The 12,783-nt window shown below is 50.4% G+C and overlaps 1 protein-coding gene across 2 annotated transcripts in view; it reads right to left on the bottom strand.

The window, feature by feature from the left end:
* The window catches only part of LOC147101614 (allograft inflammatory factor 1-like), a 50,271-nt gene extending 38,705 nt beyond the window's left edge, over nucleotides 1-11,566 (bottom strand). The window contains exons 1-2 of one of the 2 annotated variants that reach the window (XM_085965318.1): nucleotides 11,424-11,566; nucleotides 11,265-11,326 (exon numbers count right to left, since the gene is read on the bottom strand). In XM_085965318.1, the coding sequence (XP_085821444.1) occupies nucleotides 11,265-11,326; nucleotides 11,424-11,448 (87 nt within the window). In that variant the 5' untranslated portion in view covers nucleotides 11,449-11,566. The remainder of the gene's footprint in view (nucleotides 1-11,264; nucleotides 11,327-11,423) is intronic. The other variant, XM_085965317.1, reaches the window with a different exon arrangement.
* Nucleotides 11,567-12,783: the final 1,217 nt, after the last annotated feature.

Below are 12,783 nucleotides of genomic sequence, written 5' to 3'. Positions count from 1 at the left end.
CTCAGTACTGCCCCTCCGACAGTGTGGGGCACCCTCAGTACTGCGCTGGGAGCGTCGGCCTGGATTCTGAGCTCAAGTCCCTGGAGCCGACACATCCTGTCCTTATGGTTAATTGGGGATCAAAGGCCACTTACTCTGCACTAGAGCCAGATCTGCAGGAAGCTCGGTGACATAATCCAGGCTCAGCAGAGGCTGATTAGCACAGCTGCCTCTGTTGGGTTGAACGCTCACAGCAGGGCGAACAAGCTGGGCCTGGTATGTGTTGACAGGACACGGGGGGGCGGGGGCACGCACCTCGGCTCCAGGCTCAAGCTACCCTGGGCTGGAGTGGATTTCAGCCGACTCCAGCTCGAATCCGACACTCAGAGTAACCGCTACTGGATACAGGTTTCCGTGACGTCAGTGTCATGTTGGCCCTAAAATCACCTATTAAACCCCCCACATTGATGCTGGGGGATTCCACTGTTCAAACGTGTGGGCCTCAATTTAACCCCGGCATCTCCTCCGCGCCCGACCCCGTGACAGGCAGGAAAGGGTTGGGCAAGGGGTTAAAGTTTAAATGTAGATCCCGCCTCCAAGTTGCCGCAATCCCAGCCACTGAACCTTCGCTGCAGTAAATCCTTCCTTAGAGAAGGAGACCAAATCTGTGCCCAGTACTCCAGGTGTGGTCTCACCAAGGCCCTGTACAATTGTAGCAAGACTTCCTTACTCTTATACTCCAACCCCCTTACAATAAAGGCCAACATGCCGTTTGCCTTCCTATTGCTTGCTCTACCTGCATGCTAGCTCTGTGTTTCTTGCACGAGGACACCCAAATCTCTCTCAACATCAACATTTGAAAGTTTCTCACCATTTAAAAAATATTCTATTCTTCCTACCAAAGTGAGTAACCTCACATTTCCCCACATTAAACTCCATCTGCCACCGCACTGCCCACTCACTTAACCTGTCGATATCCCTTTGCAGACTCTTTGGGCTGGATTTTCATTCAGAAGTCGGGAAGGAGGCGGGACTACAACTTTCAGGTTTTAGTCCCGCCTCCATCGAGATCCGTCCAATCCACGCGATTTTCCCTTGATTGACCTTGTTGAGTCCGCCCAGCGGGCTCAGCAGGCCAATTGAGGGCCACCCGGCAACAGGTGACGTCACAGACTGAAATTTCATCTGTCAAGAGGTGTTGACAGATGAAATATCCGTGTTTCACAGCTGTTTGAAGCTGTCAAACACTGACAATCTGACTTCTAACCTGAGTCCTTCTACACAGACTCAGTTAGAAATCTCGCCGGCAATGAAAGCTGAAGGCTGTCACTTTTGACAGATCGCAGCCATTCAGCTTTCAGTGCCGGCTGAGTGATGGACTCCCGACGCCTCGAGGAAGAAAGGCTGTTAAGGTAAGCACAGGTAATTTAAACTTCTTTACACACTTTAAACACACTTACCTTTGCACTCATGCACCCATCACTCACCTGAACACCGACATCGCGACCCCTCCAAGTCTTTCAACCCGACGGCCCGCCTGCTCTAACAGGCAGTTAATTGGCACTAATCCCTTCCCGCCTCGGGTCGGCGGGTCCCAGTGTGGGGTGGGTGCCCGCCTCCTTTGAAACTTACGTGGAGGTGGGTTTTGGGCGGGATGGTGTCGGGACCCCCGAATTCGGGATTTTTGCCCCCCGCACACCTAAAAGCCCGCCTCACGGCACACTGAAAATCTGGCCCTTTGTGTCCTCCTCACTGTCCCACCTAGCTTTGTATCATCAGCAAACCTGGATACTTTGCACTCGGTCCCTTAATCGAGGTCATTAATATAGATTGTAAATAGTTGAGGCCCAAGCACTGATCGTTGCGGCACCCCACTAGTTAGAGCCTGCCAACCTAAAAATGACCCATCTATCCCTACTCTCTGTTTTCAGTCCGTTAACCAATCCTCTATCCATGCTAATATATTACCCCCAACCCCATGAGCCCTTATCTTGCATAGCAACCTTTTATATGGTACCTCATCGAATGCCTTTTGGAAATCCAAATATACTACATCCACTGGTTCCCCTTTATCTACCCTGCTCGTTAAAGACACTGAGCTGGCCATTAGCAAGACGGATGTTTGAGGCTTTTCTGTTGCTTCATAGAATCGTACAGCACAGAATGAAGCCATTCGGCCCATCGTGCCTGTGCCGGCTCTTTGGTCGAGCTCTCCCATTAGTCCCACTGCCCCCCCCCCCCGCTCTTTCCCCACAGCCCTGCAAATTTTTCCTTTTCAAGTCTATACCCAATTTCCTTTTGAAAGTTGAATCTGCTTCCGCCACCCTTTCAGGCAGCGCGTTCCAGATCACAACAACGCGCTGCTAAAAAAAACATTTCTCCTCATCGGCCCACTGGTTCTTTTGCCAATCACCTTAAATCTGTGTCCTCTGGTCACCCACTCACCTGCCACTGGAAACAGTCTCTCATTATTTACTCTAGCAAAAACCAGAGTATTGCAATTATATATTGTCATGATGATGAATCTTATCATTCATGAAGAAATGACTCATGAAGTAACACTGGGTGGCCAGCTGGTGGCGCCGTCCAAGGAGTACAAATATTCAGGCGTGGGCCCAGCTTGCTCAGGATGTTTATGTAACCAGGAACTAGTGATGTAACTAGAATTTCATGGTTGTGAAACAGTTGATTAAAGCCTTGTTTTATACTCAAACCAAGTGTTCAGTAGTCTTTTTACATCATATATGATGAGGAGGATGCCGAGAAACTTCACTATGATTTGGACAGGTTGGGTGATTGGGCAGAAGCATGGCAGATGCAATATAATATGGATAAATACGAGGTTATCCACTTTGGTGGCAGAAACAGGAAGGCAGATTATTATCTGAACGGCAATAGATTGGGAGAAGGGGAATTGCAACAAGACTTGGGTGTCCTTGTGCACCAGTCGCTGAAGGTAAGCATGCAGGTGCAGCAGGCGGTTAAGAAGGCAAATGGTATGTTGGCCTTCGTAGTGAGAGGGTTCGAGTACAGGAGCAAGGATGTCTTGCTACAGTTATACAGGGCCTTGGTGAGGCCACATCTTGAATATTGTGTGCAGTTTTGGTCGCCTTATCTGAGGAAGGATGTTCTTGCCATGGAGGGAGTGCAGCGAAGATTCACCAGGCTGATACCTGGAATGGCAGGAATGACGTATGAGGAGAGATTGGGTCGATTGGGCTTATACTCACTGGAGTTTAGAAGAATGAGAGGGGATCTCATTGAAACTTATAAAATTTTAACAAGACTAGACAGACTAGATGCAGGAAGGATGTTCCCGATGGTCGGAGAGTCCAGAACCAGGGGTCACAGTCTAAGGATAAGGGGTAAGCCATTTAGGACTGAGATGAGGAGGAATTTCTTCACCCAGAGAGTGGTGAACCTGTGGAATTCTCTACCACAGAAGGCAGTGGAGGCCAACTCATTAAATATATTCAAGAAGGAGTTGGATATATTTCTTAAGGCTAAAGGGATCAAGGGATATGGGGAGAAAGCAGGGACAGGGTACTGAATTTGGATGATCAGCCATGATCTCATTGAATGGCGGAGCAGGCTCGAGGGGCCGAATGGCCTACTCCTGCTCCTATCTTCTATGTTTCTATATCATGCTCAAAAATGCTGAAATTACATTGAACTAGACGATATCCTGTGGCATTGCTCACGGTTGCAGTGTTTTATAAGGACGCAAACATTAGGCCATGTAACATGCAATGCATTATTCTGCTGCTGAATTGTAGCTGTGTGTACCATCGTACAATCCTTTCAGGCCACAAGATGCCTTCCTGGGTCAGTTAGAGGCTAATTGCTCTTAGGCTGATCCTCGGGTCAATTAGAGGACAATTGGCTTCCTTTTAATACATTTTATTTTTAGAATGAGACTGCAGGAATCCTCTGGAAAGTATTTCCTGTTGGTGGGAAAGTGTCTCTGTCCTGTGGAAAGGATTGGCTCTTTCCCTTTTCTTACAGATATCTTTTTTGAGAGAAACACGGGGCACGTGTGGCAAAACACATCTTGCAGCAATATCTGTCGCACTGCGCCACACACACAAAACAATCTTACAAAAAGGAGAAAGTCAGCCACTTAATGCTGGGTGCTTCTGACCTCCAGCTCGAAACTTACGAGCAATTTAACAAGCCGCACAACTCCTCACCAAACAATTGAACTCTGACTGACCCGAGGCTCTGTTTGCACAACGATTAGACTTAAAAGGTCACAACTGTCCACCGTCGCAGCAGAATGTATCGCACATTACACGTCGTCACACTCCTGCCCTTCTAAAACTGCCAGAGATTTGGGCGTGCCCGTGTTTCGGAAGGTAAGTCACTTACTCTCTCTGTTGCAGGTGGTCCCCAGGCTCGATTTTCCTGTGAGGGTGGCTTACGATGGTGCTGGCTGCCTCAGGGTGACCCCGTCTTAGAGAGGGGAGCCTCAAGCAGGGCATTATAACGGCCCCTTATTTGTTTATGCCCAACGCCTGCTTTAGGTGTGAGTAAAGGACGCCTCTTGTTTGTCCTTCCCCAATATGGCGGACGCCGCACTTCCGACCGGAAACGTGGGCGCGCTTCCTGCCCACCATATTGGGGCCTCAGTAGATCAAGTAGCGCCCGGAATACGGGTTCTGTGTGGTCTAACTTCTAGGTCCTTATCTATAAATTGTTTCCGTGCAAATGGTCTTTAGAAAGGGTACAGAGAAGGTTTACCAGGTTGTTGGACAGGTTGGGTGATTGGGCAGATGCATGGCAGATGCAGTATAATGTGGATAAATGTGAGGTTATCCACTTTGGTGGCAAAAACAGGAAGACAGATTATCTGAACAGCAATAGATTGGGAAAAGGGGAAGTGCAACGAGACCTGGGTGTCCTTGTGCACCAGTCGCTGAAGGTAAGCATGCAGGTGCAGCAGGCGGTTAAGAAGGCAAATGGTATGTTGGCCTTCATAGCGAGAGGGTTCGAGTACAGGAGCAAGGATGTCTTGCTGCAGTTGTACAGGGCCTTGGTGAGACCACACCTTGAGTATTGTGTGCAGTTTTGGTCGCCTTATCTGAGGAAGGATGTTCTTGCCATGGAGGGAGTGCAGCGAAGATTCACCAGACTGATACCTGGGATGGCAGGAATGACGTATGAAGAGAGATTGGGTCGATTAGGCTTATACTCGCTAGAGTTTAGAAGAATGAGAGGGGATCTCATTGAAACGTATAAAATTCTAACAGGACTAGACAGACTAGATGCAGGAAGGATGTCCCCGATGGCGGGGGAGTCCAGAACCAGGGGTCACAGTCTAAGGATAAGGGGTAAGCCATTCAGGACTGAGATGAGGAGGAATTTCTTCACCCAGAGAGTGGTGAACCTGTGGAATTCTCTACCACAGAAGGCAGTGGAGGCCAACTCATTAAATATATTCAAGAAGGAGTTGGATATATTTCTTAAGGCTAAAGGGATCAAGGGATATGGGGAGAAAGCAGGGACAGGGTACTGAGTTTGGATGATCAGCCATGATCTCATTGAATGGCAGAGCAGGCTCAAGGGGCCGAATGGCCTACTCCTGCTCCTATCTTCTATGTTTCTATGTTACCCGGGATGAGGGACTTCAGTTAGGTGGAGGTGTTGGAAAAGTTCGGACTGTTCTCCTTGGAACAGAGAAGGTTAAGAGGTGACCTAATGGAGGTTTTCCAGATGATGAGAGGTTTTGATAGAATAAAGAGAGAAGAACGATTCCCTCGGGCGAGTGGGTCAATAACCAGAGGTCAGAGATTCAAAATCATTGGCAAAAGATCTGGAGGGGAGTCGAGCAACATTCCCCAGTAAGCCACGCAGCGGTCTGGGCGTCCCACGAGAAACCGCGCATGAGCGAAAATTTGAATGGGCCACGCAGCCCGTTGAAGGGACCACCGCGCACCCAAAAAAAAATGACATGGAACACTGGAGGTGAGGAAAACTTTTTCCACTCAGAGAGTTGTCGGGGATCGGGAACGCGCGACCTGAACAGGTGGTGGAAGCTGATTCCATCACTAATTGTAAGAGGGAGTGGGGCGGGTACCGGAGGATGAGGAACTGACAGGGTTACGGACAAAAGGCAGGGGAGTGGGGCGAAGCACGACTACTCGTTCAAAGAGCCGGCACAGGCACGACGGGCCGAACGGCCTCCTCCTGTGCTGTAGGTTTCTACGAAACGGCCGTAGCTGCCACATGCGTAGAAGACGGGCCCAGTTTTGGTATGTGAAGAGGTTAAACTACTGCACCTACACAACAGGGTTTTGTGAAACATTTTTGGATAAAGGAACATTTTTTACTGGAGCCCAACATCGCAGCACTGAGGATAGATCAAAGCTCGGATACAGTCACCAGTTTCTGGCCCTCGCACAGCATATTTGCATTGCTAAGTGCCTGTGCTGCACAGCACACACTTAACCCAGCTGGTACTACAACCCTCCAGGCCAGCTCCAGCGATGTGTACAATGATAAATCCATTGAGCAATCACATGCTAGGAACAAAGGACAAAGAACTTGCATTTATATAGCGCCTTTCACAACCTTGGTACGTCCCAAAGCTCCCGACAGACAATGAGGTACTTTTGGAGAGCAGGCACTGTTGTAATGTAAGAAACGCCCCCTCCCCACCACCCCTCCACAGCGTCAGCCGTGGCTCAGTGGGCAGCACCCTCACCTCTGAGTCATGGAAGTTGTGGGTTCAAGTCCCCACTCCAGAGACTGGAGCACAAAAATCTAGGCTGACACTCCCAGTGCAGCACTGAGGGAGTGCCGCACTGTCGGAGGGGCAGTACTGAGGGAGTGCCGCACTGTCGGACGGGCAGTACTGAGGGAGTGCCGCACTGTCGGAGGGGGGCAGTACTGAGGGAGTGCCGCACTGTCGGAGGGGCAGTACTGAGGGAGTGCCGCACTGTCGGAGGGGCAGTACTGAGGGAGTGCCGCACTGTCGGACGGGCAGTACTGAGGGAGCGCCGCACTGTCGGAGGGGCAGCACTGAGGGAGCGCTGCACTGTCGGAGGGGCAGTACTGAGGGAGCGCTGCACTGTCGGAGGGGCAGTACTGAGGGAGTGCCGCACTGTCGGACGGGCAGTACTGAGGGAGCGCCGCACTGTCGGAGGGGCAGTACTGAGGGAGTGCCGCACTGTCGGAGGGGCGGTACTGAGGGAGCGCCGCACTGTCGGAGGGGCAGTACTGAGGAAGACCGCACTGTCGGAGGTGCCGTCTTTCAGATGAGACATTAAACCGAGGCCCCGTCTGCCCCCTCAGGTGGACGTAAAAGATCCCATGGCACTATTTCAAAGAAGAGCCCGGGAGTTCTCCCCAGTGTCCTGGCCAATATTTATCATTCAACCAAAGTCACTAAAACAGATGACCTGGTCATTATCACGTTGCTGTTTGTGGGAGCTTGCTGTGTGCAAATTGGCTGCCACATCTCCCACATTACAACAGAGACTTCACTTCAAATAGTACTTCATTTATGTAAAGCGCTTTGAGACATCCAGTGGTCGTGAAAAGCGCTGTATAAATGCAAGACTTTCTTTCTTTCCGCCTCCCCCTTTACCCTCACCTCCACCCCTTCCTCCCTCCCCCAGTAGTTGTATCTATGTCTGGCCCAGAGGCACAGGTGCTACTGCAGGGAAATGAAGCCAGCTCCAGGGGCAGAGAGACAGTGACAGGACTGGGAGCTGCACAGCTACCTGAGGCTTGTGCTGTGATGGGTTCAATCCACACAGTAAACTCAGACAGCCCTGGCCTCGAGAATCCAGCCCAAAACTCCTTATTGGCCAACAGCGGCTGGTGAAAGTGGGACTTACTGTTCTGGGTCAGATAGTCACTGGAGTTTAATTTCGATAAAACAATTAGACAGAACGAAATGAAGGCAAATTCAAGTTCAGAACAAACGCTGGGTGTGGCATAACTTCACCAGGTCACCAAGATCTGACGGAGTGTTTCACACTGACTGACCGAGCTCGGGAATCAGCAGTGTCGTTTTAAACATATTTAAAGAGAGATAGAGGGGAGGGGAGGACAGAGAGAGAGAGAGAGAGAGAGAGAGAGAGCGAGAGAGAGGACAGAGAGAGAGCGAGAGAGGGGGAGGACAGAGAGAGAGAGAGAGAGAGAGAGAGAGAGAGAGAGGGGGAGGACAGAGAGAGAGAGAGAGAGAGAGAGAGAGAAATGGCAACATAAGATGTAACTTGTCATGCCAATCAAGCGATTTGAATTGAATTGAATTGAAATTGAGAGAGAGCAAGAAAGAGACAGTAAGAAAGAGAGAAGTAAAAATGAGAAAGAGAGAGAGAAAGTAAGTGTAGAGAAAGAGAAAGAGAGAAAAAGAGAGAAAGTAAAAGCAAGAGAAAGAGAGAGAGACAGGGAGAGAAAGAAAGAACATAAGAAATAGGAGCAGGAGTCGGCCATGCGGCCCCTCGAGCCTGCTCCGCCATTCAATAATATCATGGCTGATCTTCGACCTCAACTCCAGTTTCCTGCACTATCCCCATATCCCTTGATTCCCTTAATATCCAAAAATCTATCGATCTCTGCCTTGAATATACTCAACGACTGAGCCTCCACAGTCCTCTGGGGTAGAGAATTCTAATGATTCACCACCCTCTGAGTGAAGAAATTCCTCCTCATCTCAGTCCTAAATGGCCGACCCCTTATTCTGAGACTGTGGCCCCGTGTTCTAGACTCTCCAGCCAGGGGAAACATCCTCCCTGCATCTACCCTGTCAAGCCCTGTAAGAATTTTGTATGTTTCAATGTTTCTAAACTCTGGAGAATATAGACCTAGTCTACTCAATCTTTCCTCATAGGACAATCCCCCCATCCCAGGAACCAGTCTGGTGAACCTTCGTTGCACTCCCTCTATGGTAAGTATATCCTTCCTTAGGGAAGGAGACCAAAACTGTACACAATACTCCAGGTGTGGTCTCACCAGGGCCCTATATAATTGCAGTAAGACGTCTTTACTCTTACTCAAATCCTCTTTTAATAAAGGCCAACATACCATTTGCTTTCCTAATTGCTTGCTGTACCTGCATGTTAACTTTCAGTGATTCGTGTACAAGGACACCCAGGTCCCTCTGAACACCAACATTTCCCAATCACTCGCCATTTGAAAAATACTCTGCTTTTCTATTTTTCCTACCAAAGTGGATAACTTCACATTTCTCCACATTATATTCCATTTGCCATGTTCTTGCCCACTCAATTAGCCTGTCTACATCCCCTTGAAGCCTCCTTGCATCCTCCTCACAACTTACATTCCCACCTAGCTTTGTATCATCAGCAAACTTGGACATATTACATTTGGTCCCCTCATCCAAATCATTGATATAGATTGTGAATAGCTGAGGCCCAAGCACTGATCCTTGCGGTACCCCACCAGTTACAGCCTGCCAACCCGAAAATGACCCATTTATTCCTACTCTCTGTTTTCTGTCCGTTAACCAAGCCTCAATCCATGCTAATATATTACCCCCAATCCCGAGCCCTAATTTTGTTTAATAACCTCTTGTGTGGCACCTTATCGAATGCCTTCTGAAAATCCAAATACACCACATCCACTGGTTCCCCCAAAGAGAAGAGTATAAGAAAAATAGACAAAGCGAGGGAGAGCGTAAAAGACAAAGCAAAGAAAGAGAGAGAGAGAAAGAGAAAGTGTAAACTTAAAAGGAGAGAGAGAGAGAGAGAGAGAGAGAGAAAGACACACAGGAAGAGAGAGACAGTGACAGAGGGGAGAGAGTAAAAGAGGGAGAGTCTCACAGACTGGAAAAGACAGACAAAGATAACGAGCAGAGACAAGGTCCGAGAGACCAACATAAGGCAAAGGGGAGAGGAGCCCGGGATCCCTCACACAGTCCCTGTCCACCCTGTCCCTGTCCACCCTGTCCCTGTCCACCCTGTCCACCCTGTCCCTGTCCACCCTGTCCACCCTGTCCCTGTCCACCCTGTCCCTGTCCACCCTGTCCCTGTTCACCCTGTCCCTGTCCACCCTGTCCCTGTCCACCCTGTCCACCCTGTCCCTGTTCACCCTGTCCCTGTTCACCCTGTCCCTGTCCCTGTCCACACTGTCCCTGTCCACACTGTCCCTGTCCACCCTGTCCCTGTTCAACCTGTCCCTGTTCAACCTGTCCCTGTCCACCCTGTCCCTGTTCACCCTGTCCTCACCTGGCTCACACTGTCCCTGTTCACCCTGTCCCTGTTCACCCTGTCCACCCTGTCCCTGTTCACCCTGTCCTCACCTGGCTCACACTGTCCCTGTTCACCCTGTCCTCACCTGGCTCACACTGTCCCTGTTCACACTGTCCCTGTTCACCCTGTCCACACTATCCCTGTTCACCCTGTCCTCACCTGGCTCACACTGTCCCTGTTCACCCTGTCCTCACCTGGTTCACACTGTCCCTGTTCACACTGTCCCTGTTCACCCTGTCCACACTATCCCTGTTCACCCTGTCCTCACCTGGCTCACACTGTCCCTGTTCACCCTGTCCTCACCTGGCTCACACTGTCCCTGTTCACACTGTCCCTGTTCACCCTGTCCACACTATCCCTGTTCACCCTGTCCTCACCTGGCTCACACTGTCCCTGTTCACCCTGTCCTCACCTGGTTCACACTGTCCCTGTTCACCCTGTCCTCACCTGGCTCACACTGTCCCTGTTCACACTGTCCCTGTTCACCCCGTCCACACTATCCCTGTTCACCCTGTCCTCACCTGGTTCACACTGTCCCTGTTCACACTGTCCCCCTGTTCACCCTGTCCCTCACCTGGTTCACACTGTCCCTGTTCACACTGTCCCTGTTCACACTGTCCCCCTGTTCACACTGTCCCTCACCTGGTTCACACTGTCCCCGTTCACCCTGTCCCTCACCTGGTTCACACTGTCCCTGTTCACACTGTCCTCACCTGGGTCACACTGTCCCTGTTCACCCTGTCCTCACCTGGTTCACACTGTCCCTGTTCACACTGCCCCTGTTCACCCTGTCCCTGTTCACCCTGTCCCTGTTCACCCTGTCCCTCACCTGGTTCACACTGTCCCTGTTCACACTGTCCCTGTCCCTGTTCACCCTGTCCCTGTTCACCCTGTCCTCACCTGGTTCACACTGTCCCTGTTCACACTGTCCCTCACCTGGTTCACACTGTCCCTATTCACCCTGTCCCTCACCTGGTTCACACTGTCCCTATTCACCCTGTCCCTCACCTGGTTCACACTGTCCCTATTCACCCTGTCCCTCACCTGGTTCACCCTGTCCCTCACCTGGTTCACACTGTGTAGCCGCTCCTCCTGCTCCGCTCTCAATAACCCGAACATCTTCCCTCCTGTAAGTGTGAATGGGAGAAAGATGATTCAGTCCAGGAGCTCGTCGAGGGACCGCTTCCCCTCCCCGGACACTGGTCGCAAGTTAAAGATTCTTACCCTGAGCCTGTTGTCTCGAAGGCATCTTGTGATGTGAGGAGGTCCCAGACTCTCAGACTTCTCGCAGGGAGCCGCGGCTCTCACTTGAGTCAATGTCCCGGGGCAGACACGCCCGCTGCGGGAAGAGAGCGAAACTGCAGCTGGTACCGGGCACAGCCCCAGCCCAGAACTCAACACCGACCCCAATCCCCAGCCCCAGCCCAGAACTCAACACCAATCCCCAGCCCAGAACTCAACACCGACCCCAATCCCCAGCCCCAGCCCAGAACTCAACACCAATCCCCAGCCCAGAACTCAACACCGACCCCAATCCCCAGCCCAGAACTCAACCCCAACCCCCAGCCCAGAACTCAACACCAATCCCCAGCCCAGAACTCAACACCGACCCCAATCCCCAGCCCCAGCCCAGAACTCAACACCAATCCCCAGCCCAGAACTCAACACCGACCCCAATCCCCAGCCCAGAACTCAACCCCAACCCCCAGCCCAGAAGTCAACACCAATCCCCAGCCCAGAACTCAACACCGACCCCAACCCCAATCCCCAGCCTAAACCCTAACCACAGACCAGGATCCAGCCCCAACCCCCAGCACCTACCCCAAAACCCAACACCAATCCTAACCCCAGCCCCAAACCCTTCATTGCTCCTCAGATAATGAAGCAGTCCATGCCCGTAAACATCAAGACCTGGGCAACATTCAGGCTTGGGCTGATAAGTGGCAAGTAATCAATATCCTGGTCACCATTGACCAGAAACTTAACTGACCAGCCACATAAATAATGGGGCAGAAATTCGGGTCTCCACGGGTGAGTACGCGCGGGAAACCGGCACTTCCGTTCCCCTGAAAGCAGGGGTTCAGAGGTTGAACGCGTGCGTGGGAGAGGCTGCGCGTGCGCATCGAACTTGCGTTTTTTTTCCAGGTTTTCCCGGGAGGGTAAGTCTCCATAAGTTACACATTTAAAAAGCAGTCGCAAGGCCTGCTTTTTACAAGGTAAGTGGTGAATTAATTAAAATTAAAACATTTTTTCCACAGGTTTATTATTTTTAAATACTTTAAAGAAAGGTATGTTTATTTTTAGCCCCGTTAGAAAATAAAATAATTTTTTTTAAAAATATACATTATTGTTTAAAATAGTTATTTCATGTAATTTATAGTTTATTTTAAAAATGTGATGTTTTTTTTAAATTTATTTGAAAATTTAGTGATGTTTTGGGCCCGTAGTATTTATAAGTTTTGACAGCACTTCCTGTCAAGCTTATGAATGGAGCATTCCCTGCTACGATTGGCTCCCCATGGCCCACGTGATCCCAGGGGATGCATCGAACTAACTGCGCCCCTGGGACACACAAGCACTGTGC

Source organism: Somniosus microcephalus, chromosome 23 (genome assembly GCF_052327205.1).
Source record: "Somniosus microcephalus isolate GS21.2 chromosome 23, FLI_Smic_1.0, whole genome shotgun sequence".
Taxonomy (NCBI): Eukaryota; Metazoa; Chordata; class Chondrichthyes; order Squaliformes; family Somniosidae; genus Somniosus; species Somniosus microcephalus.
This window is presented reverse-complemented; position numbering and strand designations above follow the sequence as displayed.